General features: G+C 39.6%; 4 protein-coding genes and 3 non-coding genes across 7 annotated transcripts; all 7 read right to left on the minus strand.

Moving 5' to 3' along the window:
* Positions 1-117: 117 nt before the first annotated feature.
* Positions 118-1,847, minus strand: LOC130167813 (integrator complex subunit 4-like). Its single transcript, XM_056374311.1, has 4 exons — positions 1,558-1,847; positions 635-829; positions 273-390; positions 118-164 (listed from the first exon to the last, which is right to left on the minus strand). Exons 1-4 carry the CDS (start codon positions 1,609-1,611, stop codon positions 118-120), a joined length of 414 nt encoding a protein of 137 aa, XP_056230286.1. The 5' UTR covers positions 1,612-1,847.
* Positions 1,848-2,715: 868 nt separating this feature from the next.
* Positions 2,716-6,554, minus strand: LOC130167937 (uncharacterized). The gene is made up of 3 exons (XM_056374485.1): positions 6,350-6,554; positions 4,258-4,732; positions 2,716-3,143 (listed from the first exon to the last, which is right to left on the minus strand). Exons 1-3 carry the CDS (start codon positions 6,399-6,401, stop codon positions 2,801-2,803), a joined length of 870 nt encoding a protein of 289 aa, XP_056230460.1. The 5' UTR covers positions 6,402-6,554; the 3' UTR covers positions 2,716-2,800.
* Positions 6,555-9,460: 2,906 nt separating this feature from the next.
* Positions 9,461-14,329, minus strand: kctd14 (potassium channel tetramerization domain containing 14). The gene is made up of 4 exons (XM_056373293.1): positions 14,174-14,329; positions 11,180-11,404; positions 10,962-11,096; positions 9,461-10,123 (listed from the first exon to the last, which is right to left on the minus strand). Exons 1-4 carry the CDS (start codon positions 14,225-14,227, stop codon positions 9,812-9,814), a joined length of 726 nt encoding a protein of 241 aa, XP_056229268.1. The 5' UTR covers positions 14,228-14,329; the 3' UTR covers positions 9,461-9,811.
* A 1,236-nt stretch (positions 14,330-15,565) lies between these two features.
* On the minus strand, positions 15,566-20,787 carry rps3 (ribosomal protein S3). The gene is made up of 7 exons (XM_056375082.1): positions 20,663-20,787; positions 19,560-19,690; positions 18,888-18,981; positions 18,108-18,202; positions 17,030-17,217; positions 16,656-16,859; positions 15,566-15,642 (listed from the first exon to the last, which is right to left on the minus strand). The coding sequence occupies exons 1-6, from the start codon at positions 20,690-20,692 to the stop codon at positions 16,660-16,662; spliced, it is 738 nt and encodes a 245-aa protein (XP_056231057.1). The 5' UTR covers positions 20,693-20,787; the 3' UTR covers positions 15,566-15,642; positions 16,656-16,659.
* LOC130168816 (small nucleolar RNA SNORD15) lies at positions 16,063-16,211 on the minus strand. The gene has a single exon (XR_008827742.1). It is a non-coding gene; the product is annotated as a small nucleolar RNA SNORD15 (small nucleolar RNA).
* LOC130168818 (small nucleolar RNA SNORD15) lies at positions 17,583-17,732 on the minus strand. Its single transcript, XR_008827744.1, has one exon. It is a non-coding gene; the product is annotated as a small nucleolar RNA SNORD15 (small nucleolar RNA).
* Positions 18,447-18,595, minus strand: LOC130168819 (small nucleolar RNA SNORD15). The gene has a single exon (XR_008827745.1). It is a non-coding gene; the product is annotated as a small nucleolar RNA SNORD15 (small nucleolar RNA).
* Positions 20,788-20,876: the final 89 nt, after the last annotated feature.

The following is a 20,876-nucleotide window of genomic DNA, read 5'->3' on the forward strand; positions in this document are numbered from 1 at the left end:
TTAGCAGTTTTTCTTTCTTGTACTGTCCACTTTGCTGTTGTGACACTGTAATTTCCCTTATCTTATCTTATCTTATCTTATCTTATCTTATCTTATCTTATCTTATCTTATCTTATCTTATCTTATCTTAGTGAGTGTAGAGTTTGATTTAGAGGATAGGTTTACTGTCAAAGTAAAGAAAAAAAAACAGAATGACAGAGAATTTAATGTGAATATGTGTAAATAAGTGTGTAAAAAAAAAACAAGGTTCAGACAGTGTAAATGCATCTTACTCTCATTGCTGAGTGTGTTAATGCTGTCGTCAACGATGCAGTCGGGGCTGAATCCCTGTGTTTTGGACAGCAGACCCAGCAGAGAGGCAATCTTCAGCCTCACCGAATTATCTGTCTCCTGGGAGAAGACAACATCATCGACATCAGATGTGTTTAGTTTGTTCACCTCAGCTTAGACTGAACACATGTTAACTTTAAGACATTATAAATAGTGCTAACCTTTACAGAGCATAGTTTTATCTCTTTCATGTGGAACACAGTTTACAGGTACTATAGACTATTTATGAGCACATCAGAGCTATTTTTTTTACAACTATGCAGAGATTATCTTTATATTTCTTAAGCTCTCAGTTGTTCTTTACCTTGTAGTAGTGCTCCAACAGGATTCGGATCACGCCCTCCACACTCTCTGCCTCCACAGGCTTGCGTGCGAACTGCAGCAGGTACTGCAGGGCATCTGTGGAGTTTGTGGCCTTACAGAGGTCAATGTGCAGAGCTGCAGATTTACTGGGTTTGGACAGACGTAACTTCTTGGCCGGAGCTTCTTCATGGGGAATCTGTCAGCATGCAAAAGAATGGAAATGTTAGCATCTTTAACAATAAGTTTCACTATGATGTAATAATCCAAAACTTAGACATATGGCAAAATGATACAATCTTTTGTTTTGAAGTGACTTCATTAACATGGAAAGGTCACATCAGATAACAATTTAATAAACAATATTTTTTATTTCATAATAATAATAAAAAAAACATCAAAAAATTTAAAATGAAAATATTTCTGTAAACACTGAGCAGATCAGTTAAGGACAGATATTGACAGCAATGGCTAGGAAGAGGTTAACTAATAAATCTCATGTTTAAGTTAGTGAGTCAGAAAACAACAACCAGCCATTCACTTTAACAGGTTCACAGGTGTGGTGTGCACCTGTCAATACAGACTTTGTAACAAGAAATCGCTCACTCTGTAAAGGTAGCTAACATGAATATTGACTAACATATTCCTTCCCGAGGCTGTTAGCTCACTGCCGTTCAGGTTAGTTTAGTCAAATTTACAACAGTCAACAGGCCTGCTTATATCTACAGCTGTCAAACAACTGCTTTTATTTTGTTCAAAGATCACAGAGGTCATCAGTGCTGCGTTGTGACTGTGAGCGGCTGGCTGTTGTTATGTTCGTTAGCCATTTAGCATTAGCGTGAGCATGTTAGTTAGCTCTCAAGCACGTCGTTCATCTCGGGTTATGAGTCTACAGCTAGCAGCAGTAAGAGGGCTTCATGTGCTCACCTGTACAACTTTGGAAAATTCCTCATAAACTCGCTTTTTCAGATGTGCTGCCATGTTCTGGGAAAGATGGTTAGCTAAGCTTTCCTCCCCGGCAGCAACACGGAATTGTCCCTCTTTGACACCCGTAGCTACGGTACCTTAAGTAAAACGCGTTTGGAAATTGTGCTCGTTCTGATGATTCTGATGTAGTTTACCCGCTAATAATGTCTTTTTATTAAAATTGACATCTGACGACAAATTGTGATTATGAAGCCAGGTATTTATATACAGGGATGTAGGCCTGCGTTTGGTATAGAGGTAGAGATGTTAGGTGTAGTATTGCTAATTAGTAAATTTCTGTAATTTGGAATTGTACATATACTGTATGTTATTATCTATTATTTATCGTCCTAAGTGTTTGTTACTGCCATTAGCAGTTTTTCTTTCTTGTACTGTCCACTTTGCTGTTGTGACACTGTAATTTCCCTTATCTTATCTTATCTTATCTTATCTTATCTTATCTTATCTTATCTTATCTTATCTTATCTTATCTTATCTTAGTGAGTGTAGAGTTTGATTTAGAGGATAGGTTTACAATAAGGTGAAAGTCTTTTTTTGTTGTTGCATGAATTGCTATTTTTGTGCTTCTATAGACAGTGTTTTCTTGCTCAACCATGCAGAGGGAAAGTAACATGAAGAAAAAATTAGTTGCTTAAGATTTTGGTCAGGACTTTGGCTCATATTGAACTGATATATTTTTTATGTTTATTTCTAATTAATTATACAAAGAAGAAAGAGAGGAAGTTGCTCAATGCCAACAAAACCATGTGAGAATCACAACTGAAAATCTACACAATTAAGCCATGTTGCACCCCAGTACCTGTTGTATGTGCATAAACTGAACACATTCAATCTGCCTTTATTGAATCAGACTACTTCCCCTCTTTATTTTTTCTGTTCTGATTTTCCAGTTTCTGTGAGAGGTGCTCGATAAAATAACGTGTACAATATATACATTTGCAAACTATCATATCTGTACATTTTAAGCTCTTTTAATAGACCAACTGTATTTGTTGCCTGATAAATACTGCAACGAAAATCTTGCAGCCATTAAGAAAAGAGAATGTGCAGTAGTTTGTTTCTTTTGGTATTTACATTCATGGTTTATTTCAGCCAAAGTTGTTGTAATATGTCTTTAATGAAATGAATGAAAATATGAAAATAATAATCTTAAAACAACAAGAACAGATACAGTGATCAACAGTCAGCCGATTTTCTGGAGCTCGATGTCAGCTGCAGATGCTTCGGCCCTCTTACGGTCTCCTCTCCTTGTGAAGATTCCCACTATGATCACCATGACTGGTAGAGCCACACAGACCACGATGCGGCTGATGGGCAGCTGGAATGGACAATCCATGGTAGAGGAATGATTCAGATCCTGGGCTGTGGAAGGATTTTGGAACAAAAAGGCGGATGTGAAGTCCTGGAACACTGCCCTGCCGTTTTCTGTGGTGTTCACCTGACACCTCCACTTCCTGTTGTTGTCTTCCTGCTGGAGTATTGTGAGCAGAGTGATGTTGCAACGAGTGCGGCCGATCAGCTCATACCTGCACGGAGGGGAGATCATCAGAAAATCGTTGCTGTCATTCATCAGTTGTTAATGTTTTATACATTTTTGCTGTTTTTGAGTTGTTAGTTGGGTGATATTTTATATCTTATTGTCAACAAACCTCACGAGCAGACCCAAACCAACAATGAACTGAAGCGTAGAGCTCCACGGTTAAAAACACATCAGTGAAACACACCATGAACACACACAGCAGTTTATTTTGACAATCCCACACTTAGTACATCATCCTGGTTCCCCAAATACTCACTACAGCACCAAACGTGGATTATTACTACAGGGACCAGGTGCTTTAGGAAATGACTGAGCCTTTTTAAAGAATTCAACTTTATATTTGTGATTAAAGGTCTTGATAGGTTCCAGTGGACGTGGGGCTGAGAGCCACAGACACAGTTGAGAGTCAGATGGACACATTGTTGGTTTTGATCTTTTCATGGGATTTGTTGACAAGTAAATCAATAACATCATACCTTGTCCTTTAATGTTAAGAAAACTGACAATCAAATATAGGTTTGTGCTTAGTTATAATGTATGGATGGTTAGGAATGACAAAAGCAGCCACATTTTTGCCCTTTTAAAACAAAAATTGTATTATTTAAAAATTTATCAATCAATTTTTATTTTTTTATTTATTTATTTTCATAATTCCTAACTTTTCCTCTGTTTGTTTTCTTTCCTGGAGGAAATCAGCCTCCAGAGCAAATGTTTTAATTCGTTTTTAAACAAGTAGATTTTTTCCATTTTGTAACATTATTTGAAATAACTGTCTACGTTTAGGTCATTCTGATATTGTTGATTAATGGTTCCTGTTAGAATTATTGTTCTGAGACAAAATGATGTCACCTGTCACGTTAAATGAAACTATTTCACAAATGTGTGGGTGCATTATTATTTCTCTTTCTTCTTCTTCTTCTTATGTCTATATAGGTTAATTTTTTGTTTCTTCCATTACATTTACATTCTTTTATTTCTTCCATAGTAGATCAATTGCTATAACTAGTAAACACTGAGGTATAGAAATAGCAATTTGCCTCATAAATGTAACAAAGGTAGCACAGTGACTATTGACAGACATAGGACGGAGATCTGACAACCTGCTGTCTTTGGGCAGCACAGCACCGTCCTCCGTCACCCAGCTGAGGCTGAACCCGCTGGAGTACGCCTTGCAGCTCCCAGCATCATAGTAAGTGAACAGATTGCAGCTCAGGGTGAGGTTTCCTCCGGCCTGCAGGTCACTGATTTTGGAAAGAACAGTGATGGTGAGGACAGAAAGGTAAACGTTAGCGATGGCGTTTCCATCCTTCAGGCAGACGTAAGAGCCGGCGTCGTCGACGCTGAGGTCGTGGAGGCGCAGAGAGCAGTTGGATGTGACGGACATGCGGCTGGATTTGTCTGAGTCTGCCCTCACCTGGCCCCCGCTGACCTCATGGGTGTACCGCACCTGCCCCCCCTTGTAGAAGGTCCAGGTGATGACGGAGCAGTCTGAGGAGACCAGGTTGGTGCATGGGAGGAGGGCGCTACCTCCAAGTCTCCTGTACACAAACAGCGCTTCTTTTTTACACCACGCACCTGGAAACACAAGAGTCAGTCAGCCGCACAGTCAAGTCACATTTCTATAGCATATATATATATATATATATATATAATATATATATATATATACACACACACACACACACACACACACACACACGGAACAATCGATGACCAAGTAATAAATAAAAACAATAAAATAAGACAATGATAACAGGAACAAAGGAAACACTATCATGAATCTGGTACATTTGCGCTGAGGAAACACTGAAGACTGGAAAGCAAAGATAACGATGGAGTGATAAAGATAAAAGAGGACATGTATTAAAGTGAATAAAACCAGAAATAAAAGGTAGGGTATTAAAAATCTAATAAAAATTAAGATTAAATGGTAAAGACAGAATAATAAAATGTTGAAAGAGAGGAGATGTCTGTTGGTTTGTTTGTTTGTTTGTTTGTTTGTCAGCAGGTTATGCAAGAAGTAGGCCTACTGAACCGATTTGCACCAGACTTGCAGCAGGGATGGGACATGGCTCAGTGAAGAACCCATCACATTATAGTGTACATCTGGCTAAAGGGGCAGATACAGGATTCATTTTTTATACAACTTTCCTCACATTGTGAGCTGCTCCGCCAGTGTTTGGCCTTGGCGGGAGTCAAAGTGAACTTTATTGTACAACAGAAGTGCACAGCAGAACAAAATTGCGTTTCTCCTAGCTTTATGTGCAGTCATATTCAAAAAATCTATACATATAAATATACAAACACAAACATAGATAGACATAATGGAGATTGTACAATTGTAATAAGGTGCTCAAGTGGTGGACATTGAATTAATGCACAAGGTAACAGCAGTTAAAATACAGTAGCAGCAGATAAACACTATAAAGTGGTATAAGTATAAAAAGGCATTCAGTCAGTCTTATTCAGGTATGCATTCTACTGAGTACTATTCTAATTTTGTTTTTATAGGCCTGAAGAGGTAAAGCTATCCGTTATTCAAATGACAGTAAAGGAGATGTAGGTTAAAACCAGGAGCACATACCTGCCCTGAAGCTTTTGGCTACAATCATCCGCCTAAAGCAGTTGGACGTTTTCATAAATACAGATTGTTTGTTTTATAGAAATAATAGAAAATGTAGAAATCCTTCAAGTGAGACTTTGACTGAGGCCAAATATCAGGAGCAGGAATTGAAACCAAACCAAATCCAGTGGTGGAAAGTAAGAAGCAACAACATGAACTCAAATACTGTTGTGAAGAACAGTTTGTACTTTATTATCTCCATTTCCTGCTGATTTCACCATTTATTTGACTGCTACTTAAAATCATGTTTTTAAATTGAAAAAAAACAACATATGATCAGCTTATGAAAAACTTTGTATTGCTCGAGATTAAACCAGTGGTTTCAACACTTTTGGCTTGTGACCCTGCAAAGATTAGACAGACTTCCAAAACATCAACACCGATTAATGTAGCAGCGCTTTCTCCTATTCATCATCTAATGATCTAACTGGTGACCCTCGGCCTCTGGAGCTGACCCATCCCTTATGTTGGAAAACCGCTGGACAAAACTTCCTAACTGTATATAAAGTAGTTCAAACTATAGCAGCAGTAACCAGTACTTTTGATACTCAACATCCAATAAACCCTACCTGTCAGAAGCAGACTGGTGAGCAGCAGGGTCAGGTCTTTTGTGCCAGTCATGTTTGTGTTGTCGCCTCTACAGCGGCTCAGTTTGTCTCTCGCTCTCTCTCTGCCACTGCTCCTTCTAGACGACTCACTTCCTGTCCTACACCCAACAGCACACACACATCAGCCTTCATCTGCACTGGCACGAGGGAAACAGATATCACAAATCATTGATTAAAAATTCTGCATTTCATATTGAGAAGTAGCGTGTCCTGCTAGAATACAGCATTCAGTGTGTGTGTGGCTTATCAGAGGATGCACACGTGCCGACTGATTCGAAATCTGTTCATCTAAATATCACATTTATTGAATCATCAATACATCACTGTCGCTTTTCTGAGCGCGCAGACTCGTTACTGTCTTTGGAAACATTAAGCCCACTTACTACGTACTTTAACCATATCTCATGATGATGTCAGATGAAGATCATGAGATGGTTGAAAGCCCTAGAAAAAGTTATCACTCAGCACAGCTGATTGGTAATTTGATTGGTAAACTTCATGTTATGACACCTTTACACATCAGAAAATAGATTCTTTAGAAACATTGCATCTTTAATTTACACGTTTATTATTATTTTCCCCCTTAAAAAATGTAATATTTCTTCAGCAGCAGTCTGCCTCATTCTTTCCCTTTCATTTTCCAGGACAAATGTTGCTCTATATTGATATGACAGGCATTTTTTTTTGGCATTTTTCTGGAAGCAAAAAGTGTCAGTCTGCATAAAAGTTGAAAACATGTTTATTTGTCTCTGATCAGTGCTGCTTTTCTTCTAATGTGATCCAAGGTGTGAAATGCAAGTACGCAACTTCGCTCTCAGAGGAAGTGTGATTGTGACACACTGGGGGGAAAATACTGTCCACTTATGACATTTCTATGAACAAAGGAAGGAAACTTAAACATTAGCCTGATTTTTTTCGGTGGAGATCAAAAATTATCTGTCAAATCTTCCTAATTTCCAAACAAGAGCATTTTTTTTCTAAAAGAATAAACATAGAACTCGTTATTATTAATTACACCCTCAGGGTGAAGCATCAAAGTCTCCAAAAAATGATTGCATACATAACGAATATTAGCCTGAATAAAGTCTGCAGTGAAATTGTGTTTGTACCTAATCATTCATTAATGTTCATGAATTGAATGGTAATTTTATTTAAAAGGCTCTAATGTTTCTTGCACATCAAGTTGATCAATCACAGCCGTGCAAAGTTGGAAGTCAGTCTGGTTTTCAGTGAACACTTTCGGTGTCGTATTTAAATACTCTCATTAAATCAAGGGCTGAAATTCAGAAGAAATTTAAATCTAGATTATGTCAGCATATTTCTACATGTATGATCACACACTGAGACTCTGCTGTCATCCAAACACTCGCTGCCTTGCTCGAGGACACCCTGGCAAAACGCTTCATGGCAGTTGATGGATGTGACTGACCTGAAGGGGAACCACTGTTTATTGTTGTTGATTTTGACACTCTGATCACACAGGAAGTGGTCTGGAGTGAAGGTAGGGCAGCTGTCAGATAACCTCCCCTCCTCCATGGTGAACACTGAGCTGCTTTCTGCTGACACACTTGTTCAGCGTTGTGGTTCTTTGGCCTTTATGTTTCTCATAATCGGGGGCGTGGATTTCCCAACATTGTGTGTATGATGCAGTATTTTGCTCGGTGACTGAATTCCCCTTGGTATAAAACATATGGTACCACTTTACACTAAGACTAACCTTATAAAGGATTCATGAATGGTTCATAATTACTTTATTTATTAGCTTGTTAACACTTTATAAATCATTTATATGCTGTTATAACACATTCGATAATTTCATCACAGGTGCGATCAGACTGTTGTGCACAGTGGAGGTTAACATGGAGATGCTTTTTGCTGGCCGGTCTCTTCTTTAGGACACAGGTGGTAACCTTCCTTTACTCTGTGACTCTCCCTCCATCCGCTTCATGTTTCTTCATCTCATTTTTACAAACATTTGTAACTGGTAAAAGGGTGTCATGTTGTGAAGTTTGAAACACATCACCATTTATTGATGAGTTAGCCTAATATTATTTATAACTGGTAAAAGAGAGTCTTATTGTAAAGTGTAAAACCCATCATTTGCTAATGAGTTACAATAAGGCTCCTTTTACAAGTTATAAATAATAGTAAGTCATTAGTAAGTTTAATGACTAGTAAGCATTAACTTGATCTTGCCAAATAGTGAGCCTGTTAAATGTATGAAAACTGTGTTATAACTCGTTTATAATTGTTGTTAACTTGTTTATAAATTTATGATTTATAAAGCGTTAACTGAATAATCTCATTGTAATCCATTTATAAATCCTTTATAAGGGTAGTCTGGTTATAAACTATAGAACTGTGAATTATTTCATATGAAACGTAATTGCAAGTTGAAGCTTGAATATGTGAATAACTGTATGATGACGGTTTAAAGATGGATGATATTACCTGAAGTACTCAGTGCTGTTGATTTGTGTAAACAAGGTTGGATGTCATGAGAAACTGTTTTTAAAATCACAGGTTCATTGACTTGGTGACAAATATTATACAAAAAAAGAACTAATGTACTTCCTGGCAACAAAAACTGTTGTTGGACAGAGAGAGGGGGAACAATGTAAGAGGTAAATCTAATTTTAAAAAACACTGTACATACGTAAAAAATATGTGTGTGTCAGATTTTGGGATGAATCTGTGGAACGAATGAGATGAAGAACTGGAGGGAAGGCATGAATATAAATCAGTTCAAAAACAGGTACAAACTATCGTTTTTAAGAGGAACAAGGATGAGGAGGGGGCGTTGCTTTTTCTCATGACTGTGACACTTGTGGTGGACGCTGCTATTACTGTATCTGCTGTTTTTGATCACCAGATAAATCATTTCAGATTATATTAAATCAGGTTTATGAACTGATCATTAGAGAGGGGCAGGAAATTATTCGTATCAACATCTTCCAGCTCCGTTTCAAACATGTGGAATTTGTTACTTGTGTTAAAGTCTATTGGTTATTGCATTTATTCTGATTAAACAACCGGCTTCTAAACCTTGTGAGTGAAAAAATGATATAACTGTGTAGTTTATTATTTATTTAAGTTTAGCAACGGTAAAACATGATTTCACTGACATTACAGTCTATGAAACAACACTTATATCTATAAGCACCTAAAATTAATTGTAAGACACGTGTGTTTGTTTTAAGAAATTCATTATATACAGATGCTGTACTGCCCCCTTGTGTCTAAAATGGTTAGTGTTCAAAATCAAGACCCCCTTTTTCCATAGGTGGATAAATACGCAGCATCACTTCAAAATATTTTGGAAAAACTGTAGCAGCCTGATCTTGATGCGGCCCGTTATTTTCAGAAACAGTTTGCAAATCTTCCGCTTGTGCTCTGAATAAAAACAGAAGAGCAGCCTTCTCATCACCACCAGGTGAACACCAGTTTGTAGAAGAAGTTGTAGCTCCTGGACAGGAAGCTCTTCTCAATGACGTGAGGCTGGATGTTCACCTTGTAGCCCTTACTCTCGATGTCCGTCTTTACGCAGTCCAGCAGGTCTTGAACAGAGGGGACGGCCTTCCAGGGCCCGAACGTCACCACCGACTCCTTATCTGCCTCCAAGCTGTTGACGGCGTTGTCATAGAAACCCAAATCCTCCTCTGTCCGCAGTACGCAGATCATGATGGTGGAGTGGCGGGCGGCGATGGCCTCGGCTCTGGCGATACGAATCAGGACCTAGAGGAATAGTGCGATTACTGCGGTCATTTACAGATAGACGCAGGAAACATCACCCCCCCCCCCCCCCCCGTCTTTGTATGTTACTCTATTTTAATTTAGCTGCTATGACAATTTAATCTCCCTCTGGGGATTAAGAAAGTCATCCATCCTATCTATCTATCTATCTATCTATCTATCTATCTATCTATAGACAGAGTGCAGAGTTGAATCAACAGCTGAGTCGAGAGACAGCTGGAGTCTGATTTCACGTGAACTGGTTCAGGAACTTTTTGCATATCAAAGTTTTCTTTCAGTTGCTCAATCACTGTTATTTACCAATGAAAAACACAAAAGTTTTGCAATAAACACATCGCAAAAGACTGAGAGGCTCCACCATGGTAACAGTTTGTCTTTGATGCTAATGTTTTTTCTGTCAGTTTGGTATTTTGCAGCTCGCCCAGTTCGTCCTCGAGTCCAGGTGAAAGTTTGCACTAAATTTGAAGAAATCCCCTAAAAGGTGTTACGGAGATATAGGAGGTATCACGTTCACGAGGCCAAAACCGCATTTTGTTAGGTCACCATGACTTTGACCTTTGACCACCAAATTCTACTCAGTTCATCCTTGAGTTCAAGTGAAGAAGTTCCATCAAGACGTTACTGAGACATCGAAAACAATACATGTTTCTGGCTCTGGCTGCCGCCGGCACGGAGGCATAATGAAAAGATTTCTTTTTCTAATTCGTCACATTTCTCTCAGTCTTTTGTGACGTGTTTATCGCGCATGTTGAGGTCGCGATGGCGATGAAAATGTGATTTATGGCGAGTACTAGTCACTACATCGGTGGATGTGGCTGACCTCGATGTTTTCTTTGTAGTGGGGGACTCTGGAGAGGAACTGCTGTCTTCCCACCAGCTCCCCGAACAGCTGAGGAGTTTCCTCCAAACGTTTGATGAGTGGTTTGATGTTGAAGTGCACTGCCTCCCTGTAAACCTGCAGAAACACACACACACATTGCTTCAAACGGTACATTGTGATAACACTGTTATTAAAGAAAGAGATTTCGGGACTCAAACCTGCTGGATGTTCTCTGCGGGCAGCTGGTCTGACCTCAGGAACTGGAGGACAGCTCCAAAGTGTGAACCGTCGCGGTCGATGAAGTAGCGTCCCTGTGCGTCAGTGCGCAGTTTGGGCTGTCCGCCGAACAGCTCAGCCAGCTGGGAGTCGGGGTGTTTCCTCAGGGTGCTCAGAGCGGTGCTGAACAGGTGTCCGCCAACATTTAACTGCACAACAGGAGAGTGCTGAGAGAAAAGAAGATTCATTCCGTTTAGGAAAGTGTTTTCTCCCTGTCGCTTCCTGCCTGGAAGGAGCTTGAGCTCTGCTGCTCTGGAGACTGTTCAAATGTTGTTCCATAGTTTTAACAACAAATAGATTTAACATTCCTGCAGAAGAAATGACCAGACCTGACCATACAAATTTCACTTGTAGTTGCACATGAAATAAATTCGTCATTTCGTCACGAATTGTGACGAAATGTGACTGACAGAAAGGAGAAATTAGTGGAAATATCAAAAGGCTACAGTTTCAAACATGCTTATATGTCTGTTTTATATCGTTCTGAAATGAAGAGTTTGAATTTAGTTCAGATGCTTAGAGTGAGTGAGAAAACTACACACACACACACACACACACACACACACACACACACACACACTGCACTGACTAATGCAATGGCAGCATGAGCCACCCGCACATTAATTTGCTTAGGTTGATAAGACGACATACCTCTGCTTGTCAGAAAATCACAGAAGTGTGTCACTCCTGGAACACCCAGTTAGAGGCAGGTTCACACCATTAAATCATTCATGAGTCAGAAGCTTATTTATCACAGTATTCGACACCTAGCAAAGCCCATGAAATTGCAGCTGTAGCTGTATCAAGCTTTGTCAGCCACAGGAGAAAGACCGTTTGGGCTCTTCTCTCAGAGCTCACATATGCCCTGTTGAAATTCTCTTGTGCTCCAGATGACTACAGGAGGTCATGGTCAAGATCGAGAGGTTTATTATCCTGTGAGTGAACTAGCACATGCACAGAAGACAAGAGGAAAGTTATTTGTGTGGCACAACATCCTCTCAATCCCTCCAGCAAAGGCCCTTAGACGAGCATGTTAAAAGAGCAGTGTACCAGGGAAGACGTGTGGGGTATTATGAACCCTTCTGGACATGTAAACCAGATGCAGGCCAGTCCAGCTATGAACCTGTCTCCAGCAAATGTAATGGTTGTATTAGGCAGTGTATTAGCAAAGAAGCTGCGTTGGACTGCACAGCCCTCAGTGTGGAGTGCTGAATAGACTTTCCCACCATAGACCTTGTTTGGGAAGTTGTCAAAGTTCCTCAATCAAATTCTGCATCATTGAAACTGGAGCTGCACGACGTGGAAAAAAGAAAAATCATATTGCCATTATTTTGGCAGATATTGCATTTGTGATTTCAGTTGAAATGGTTGTTTTTGCATTTCATTTTCACTGAAAGAAAATTAAAAATGATGATGATGTGATATTTGTTAGTCTTGTAGCGAATAAACATGTTCCTTTCACATCTGGAGAATATGATTGTAGGCCGGGGCGTCTCTGTAGCACCACAACGCTTAATGGTGCTAACAATGCACAACAATGTGACACATTTTACCTTTATCAAAGAAATTTAAGCTCCTGTGATTTGGATACTGCACTTGGCCATATTGTGATTTCAATTATATTTCGATTAATTGTGTAGCCCTAATAAAAGAATGTGTGATCTGACACTGAGATCATCCAGATCAGAGTAGTTTTCACAACTTTATTGTAATTACAATTTTCATACTAGTCATGGCCATCTTGAATTTTCAATATCATCTAACGCTGAAGGGAAAAACTATTTTAAAACAGCTGTCACTGGCAGCCATTTTAAAAAATGGCTGGGCAATATATTGATTATATTATAATAAATATATCAGCCATTCTGATTAAATTTAGAATGGCTCAATGGAATGCCTTTGGCTAGAAGTGTACCAGATTTAATTTAATTACAAAATACACAATTTTTTGCTAAACTGCACCACTACAGCTGTGATTTTTTACATAAAGAAAAATACAATAAGTTTGTGAAATACAATAAAGACTAAACTAAACCCTCCTGGTCAAATATGACTCCAATACAAGTGACAGCTGTTCAGTCAAATGTTTACTTGAGTTAAAGTACTGGAGTACTTGATTTTACATACATTCTTCACCTGTAGAAAAAAAAGCTTGAATATGCTACAAAGCCTATAGAAATGGCCATGAGTTGTTTGACCAACCACAGCATGAAAATGGCATCTACTACAAGCTGCCTGTTTAAAAGTTTATCTGGAAATCAACAAACGTTACATCAACAGCATGTTTTCACAAGTTGGACGACTATTTTTTGTAGAAAGTGGTGGAGTTTGGTAAACACAGCAAACATGTCAAACTAAAGGAATCTCTATTTGTAAAACTTCTAACATGGACTTCAGATCAGACCATGGTCTCTGGTGAAGAATCTTCTGCCTCTTTGGGGTCTATCACATTTTCAAAATAAAATAAAATTCATTCACTGACTAAAAGCTGCTTCAAAGTAAGAGTCATATTTGTCTTGAAGTGCAGTAAGTAAGGGTGCAGGAGTAAAGGTCAGAAGTTTCCAGAAGAAATAATACTCAAGTACAGATACTCAAATAAATATACTTGAGTACAGTACTCAAGTAAACATACTTCATTTATGTCCACCCCAGTGTCTAGTTCAAGGGACAACTCCTTACTTCTGTCTCATCAGATTCACTCGGGTTGGATTTCTAACTCCTAAAACAAACTAAGATCTTTAAGTTGCCAAAATAGGAAAGACTGTGGAAATATCTGCAGTGTATAACTGGTTCTACAGGAACATGTTAAAGATTCTTGTCCTCGGTGCTGGTTAGCCACCTGTCCACCTGTTCAGTCACTGTACAGGTACAAGGTTAGTTATTAGCTCTCACTGCTCCATGTGAAAAATACGACGTTAAAACGATGTTTGTCTTACCGGGACTGCGGGTGCAGACTGTTTGTCGGCTGATTTGTAGTCCGGCAGACTCATCTTGACTTCAGCTTGGCCAGGTGGGAGCTCGGCGCTTTTTACACTGCTCAACAGGCAGAGGCCAGGGGGCGTGGCCTAACCCGGACCTGATGCTTTAGTGCTGAGAAGATGAGTCACTCAGTTGTAAAAAAAAAAAAATCTTTGACCACTTTCAGAATCACATGCTGGTTTAAATGAACAATTGTACCAGACAACGTGAAGGCTACACAAACCCACCTGAAACACACCTGTACATGAAACCATGGGTGCTGTGAGTAAATAAAGAATGATCAGTGTCATTCTTTATTTACTCACAGCACCCATGGTTTCATGTTGCACCCTGTGCGTTTGATTTTATCTTGATGTTTTGATCACTTCTTTTAATTGTAAAAGCTTGTAAATCAGGAGGGTTTCAAGATTTCTTCAATATCAAATTCATTCACTGATAGTTGTGAATACATCCACTGGTAAAGAACAAAAATGACATGAACTTAATTTTCCAAAATGTGAACAAATACAAACCAGCTGGTGCAGCCCATTGTGCAACTCCATCCATGGCTACATTCCCGTTCACACAAATGAAGACTTTTATTTTTGGAGAACCACTGATATTTAAGCTCACATTCATTACAATTGAGATGAGCCCAAGTCTAAATTTTGACTTTGCAACTTTGTGAATATTTTTATGATGAGGTACCTTCTTTATTGTCTTTTACTCACAAAGAACTTTCATACATGTGTAATTTATATAAGTTTCTAACTGTGGTTTTAAAAGATGCTAGAGTTTGATAAACATAAATAATATGTATGACTTACACAGGAAAGTCATACAATAATGATGCAGAGATGAAACAAATGCTCAAATTGATGATGCCTTGCATATTGAAAGTCTTTATAGATCAATGCATCTCTTTATCAACAAGTCTTTTGATGAATGAATACCATGATTGAGAAACAGTTCTTACCCCAAAAAAAGTCCACAAAAAAAGCTGATGAACTCTACAGTAGGAAGAATATTCTCCCTCATTGGGCTCAACAGTAAAAAGCTACATGAAGCCAAGAGACAAAGTACAGTAAAACATCTCATTGGCTGAGTTTTTATGTAGCATCTTTATACGGTATTTCTATTCTATTTTTTTGGTAAAAACTGCAGTGACCAGTGTTGTTCAGGTATGAGACAACTTTAATTGTCCTGTAGAAAACCACCTTTGAGCTTTGAGGGGACTGTAACATTAGTGCTCTGTCACAGTACTGAAAAATTTGCTTCACATTTAGTGGACTATCAGACTAGTTTGTTAACTTTTCCTGGGTTTTCAAGACTCGACACAATGTGTGACAATTGACCACAACATGTTGAAGTGTATTTTCCAGATTTTATTGTTTTTGTACACAAAAAACACAGGGTCTTGCTTCCATGTGGTGGAACAGTTGAAAACCTGTAAAAAAAAACAAAATCAGAATTAAAAACAAGCTTCAAACACTTGGATAAAACCTTTGTTTTCTTTCTTTCCTTTGTTTTAGCCAAAGTTGAGGTGTGACTGATTAACATGTCGTGATATCAGGTTCATTTTCTGCTTAATTTCTGGCTAGAACTGATTTGACGGCCAAGGTGTTGTTCCTCAGCAATTATACTAGATTTGAAGAACAAAACTCATGTAAATCCTGTGAAAACAGGTTTTAATTTTAAGGGTAAATTTATCTTGATCTACAGCACTTTACTTATTGCTAGCATAAACACTTTGTTGTGATTAGAGCATTTGCATGTTATTGACAGATCTTCACACACTGACTCTCTTCATTCACTTTTCCTGAGAGTTTCTTTAAGCAGCTAAAACAATGTGTTTGTACTGTTCAACCCTTCTCAGACAAATGCCTCGATGTCTTCAACCAAAAGAACTCCCTGCTCTGAGGAACTGGACCAGAACCACAGAACATGGATCTGAGCCAGTAACCACCAGAACCAGACTGAGTTCTGTTCCGACTCGTCATCGTCTCATCACCGAAGGGACTAAAACTATTTAAGACCTGCTTTTGCACTAATACAGTACGGGTATCCATGAATTATGTGAACAGATACACAATTTGTTTTTAACCGAACCAGCCCTGCCTACGTCACTATCCTGGCCTACAGTATTTAGTAAATTGATATCCAGTTCACTACCATCGTCAAAAACAGTTCAGCTTCAGCCAATGAACTGTTCAGAAGCAGCTCTGGTGCTTCAATTTGTTTTAGGAGCATTTTAAGATCACAAACATCATCTCATATTAAGCCAATATGTTACCATGACAACAAATAATGTTGTTATCCTAACTGAACAATTATTAGGATTCGATTTCAGTACCAAAACACTGCTTCAGTGTTAACAACAAATTAAATGACAAAGTCCCTGGGTAACTGCCTCTTCACATAAAGCCAGCCTGCTGGTGATGGGACCCTGCTGCCTCTTACCCTTTTATGCTGTGGGGACAGGTGCTCCCTGGGGCATGACGGGCACCTCTGGCTTGGCCCCCTTCTGCTCAGACATGGGTGTGGTGGGCAGGGTCTCCTCCTTGGGCTCCACAATGCTGACGTGGTCGGGCAGGGGCTTCTTGGGTCCAATCTTACCGCTGGGGTCCCAGGGCAGCATGATCTTCACCTTGATGCCCAGCACACCTGAGGATGACCAACAAGCACGTCCAATGACATGTATTAACACCAAGAAAAGCAAGGCTTTGAAATACAGCCACAATAAAACATCATCCCCGTAACTCCAAATGTCCAACACCAAAGTAAACAGGTGTTATTTCTTGCTGCTGCTGTGTCCCTGGTCCAGGTATACTCACCCTGCCTTAGCAGGACGTGACGGACAGCTGTGTCGACGTAATAGTTGACGGGGTCTCCGCTGTGGATCATCAGGCCGTCCACAAACTTCATGGACTTAGCCCTCTGACCCCTCAGCTTGCCAGACACAACAACCTCGCAGCCCTTGGCACCGCTCTCCATGATGAACCTCAGAACACCGTAGCATGCCCTGAAAGAGTGGAGGGGTAAGAACAGGGTCAACATACAGCATTTCACTAAGAACTAAAGTGAACGTTTACCGGTTCTATCAGAGAAAAATGGACAAGTGTGTGTTGAGAAGATTTATTGCACTGATGGAAGATCAAAGTTCAAGCTGGGTTTAAACTTAATATATGGAATTAACAGCAGTGTTGCGGTGGATTCCAAGTATGTATACATGCATAATTATGTCATTACAAAACATAAACTGAATACTATGAAAGCAAGTTCTAATTTTTTAAAATTTAGGTTTATTAAATTTAGCTTAATGAAGTGCTTTACTTATTGCAAGCAGAACCACCTTGCAGCTAAAACTATGCGTTTGTACTGTTCAACCCTTCTCAGACAAATGCCTCGATGTCTTCAACCAAAAGAACTCCCTGCTCTGAGGAACTGGACCAGAACCACAGAACGTGAACCTGAACCAGTCAACCACCAGAACCAGACTGAGTTCTGTTCCGACTCGTCATCGTCTCATCACTGAAGGGACTAAAATTCACGACACTGGACAAACATCAACCCCAGAGTAAAAACTAGGCTCCTTGAGACAGAGGCCAGCGTCTGTGAATTTCTGATCATCTGACCAGATCATTAAATCACAAGTCATACTTGCTTTTGATATACATACATACTCTCATCAGAAAGCTGTAGATGAAAACACAGCCAGGGAAGTGGACCAATCAGTCCTTGCTGTCTCCATATCTGCCCTAAGCCCAGTCATGGATTTGCATTTTTAGCGAAAGTCAGCTACGGTGTAGCTACTACTACTCTGTGTGTGTGTGTGTGTGTGTGTGTGTGTGTGTGTGTGTGTGTGTTTTAAAACTATAAACCTATGCCTTGTTCTTTTATAACACTGCTTACCTACGAACAGCCAGGCCTCCCAGCAGCTTGTAGCGCAGAGACTCTGCCTGAGCGATGGCACACAGACCACGAGTGGCAACTTTCTCAGCATACAGCTAAGAGAGGGGAGACAGTTCAGTCAAACATGATGAATGCTGCCAATGCTGAACTATGAAATGAATCCTAAACTCATTAGTAAGTTAGGGAGCCACTATTGCAGAAACATTTACTTTTTCCTTGAGTTCACATATATCCTGCTCTGAGAAAGAATATGCAGTTGACAGGAACTATCACTACTACTGTCAGGAATGTTGACTCTGTTTTAGGAAATGCAGTGCAGTACACTCCTGATGCTTTTACCCTTCTCAGACAAATGCCTCTGTGTCTTCACTTGGAAAGACTCCCTGATCTGAGGAACTGGAGCAGAACCACAGAACGTAGACCTGAACCAGTAACCAGCAGACACAGACTGAGTCCTGTTCTGTCTCGTCATCGTATCATCACTGAAGGGAGGACAATCAAGATTCAGGAGCCTTTGCACCTGCATTCATCTTAACATAAGTCGTTTTCAATATTTCAGTACAGTAATAGACTGTTAATTGTAGTCAAGTGTTAGGCATGGTGTTACCTCTATTAACATTGGTCAAATGTTGAATGGCTAAGCTAAAAAACCAAAAAAAAAACCCCAAAAAAACCCTGAAAGTTTTAGTATAGTAAGTACTTAATATACTATTAAATCCTGCTGTTGCCACAATACTGTAATTCTTTTCTCTTCTTGAATATATTCATCCTGGCTCTTACCTCCACGCTGCCCTCGGGGAAACCAAACCTCTTCTGAACCACAGCGGTCAGCTCTCTGATCCGACGACCCTTCTCTCCCAGAACATTCTGGGTCCTAAAGACAATTTAAGACATTTAGGGTTATACCGTATTCTAGCTGTCAACAGCATCCCATGCATAGTTCTGTCATACTCATGGTTCAGTTTTGTCCTAATGTCACATTCACATCAGGGGGGGGGTTGAGGGAGGCCTAAATACTGTGCAGAGGTATTAAGAGCCACATTCATTAAATTTGGATTATTCTAAATTCAATTACAGCCTCTGACTGAAGTGAGGTTTTCCTATTTGTTTTGTTTTCAGGTACTCTTATTAGTTACTGCAAAGTTGGAGCTATTAGAGCTTTCAGATGGAAATCAGCTTCCCAATCATAACTGCAACTAGGATGTTGACGTGAAAGCTACCTACAGGCCAGACCCTCATATATACAATAATCCTAAAATATTAACATCTTTACAGATGTGCTCTTGTCATCTGCTAAAGTAAATGCCTGACAAAAATGCAACACAAGTTAGAACTTATGTTACTGAATTTTCCATCATTAGAACATGAAATCATTAGTACATGCAGCTTGCATCATCTCTGCTAGTGCAAACAACTTGTATATAAAAACTTTAATAAAGTGTGGACACTGACCTTGTAGCCAGGATGATGATCTCAGTCCTGGTTGGAGTCACACGCACCTCCACACCGGAGTAGCCATCCTCGGCAAGCTCGCGAGTCAGGAACTCGTTCAGCTCGGCCTTGAAGATACCGTCTGAGACGAACTGAGGATAGAGAACAGGGTCAGATTCAGAATGAAACAACTGACTGGCACCTAGAAGAAACCCATGGGACTCAAGGGAAATTGTGAATGAGTTGTAGAAAGCTGTAATGTTAAAGCTTGGAGCACAGCCCAGGTTCTTAAACTGTAGTAGACTGTAATGATAAACTCTAGAGATGCTTCACAGACACTAAATACAAGTCAAAATGACAGGAGTAAAGTATTTTTCTTCGATATTCTGTAAAGGCACATACAAATACACATTAAAATAAGTGTTAGTGCACTCAAACTTTTTTATTAACCTACACATGCAACACCACTGATCGAAGTACCCAGTTCCAAGGATGTTTAGTAAATTTAGTTTACCAAAAACACAGGAACTGCATGTAAGGTCTAATTAAAGTGCTTTGAACGCCAATAAACCCAAAATTGACTCCGCTGTCAGCTTATAACCATTTAAAATACACTACATTGTCCTTTGCAGCTTTTACATGTTTTATTCAAACACCACTGATGATTGTTTATTAAATGAACGCCCTAATATCTGCCGGTTTATTTGGGTTACGTAGAGTTTTCTCAGTCTCCGTTCATTTAGACTGTGAAGCTAGCTCGCCAGCTAACCCACATTAGGAAAGGTGAAGCCACTTAAAGAGACAAGCAGTGATATTTTCAAAGTTTAAAGTCTGGTAATTCTGCCTTATACACAACTCGCCTAAGAGTCTTAACCGGGCCTCATGCCTGTGGGTCCCGGGGTTACAACTCATGCCCTGGCCGCTGTGGACAGAGCCATGTTAGCGAGCCAAATGAGGAGGTCTTCGCGCCGGCAGCATCTGGATTAATCCTCTCCGGAGGAGAGGTGCACAAGCTCGACTAACTCCGGAGCCAACACGAAACGCTTGTATTCTAACCGACATGACCCCATTTCTAGAGAAAGTCACTGTCTCTGTGAGTAAAACGCAGATAAAACAGTGCTAACCTTCCTCTTCTTGGAGATTTGCACCGCCATCTTCCAAAAGGCCGTAGACAGGAAAGGACCGTCAATGGACGCGGAAATGGTTTTATACCAAAATGTCTAACTTCCGCTGACGTACATTTAATATGACACTGGGACTTGTAGTTTTAAAAAATAAAAATTGATATCTCCATCTGACTCCAAGCAGGAAAGTGTGTTTTTTATTTTTATGTACAGT

This window comes from Seriola aureovittata, chromosome 4 (genome assembly GCF_021018895.1).
Source record: "Seriola aureovittata isolate HTS-2021-v1 ecotype China chromosome 4, ASM2101889v1, whole genome shotgun sequence".
Lineage (NCBI taxonomy): Eukaryota > Metazoa > Chordata > Actinopteri > Carangiformes > Carangidae > Seriola > Seriola aureovittata.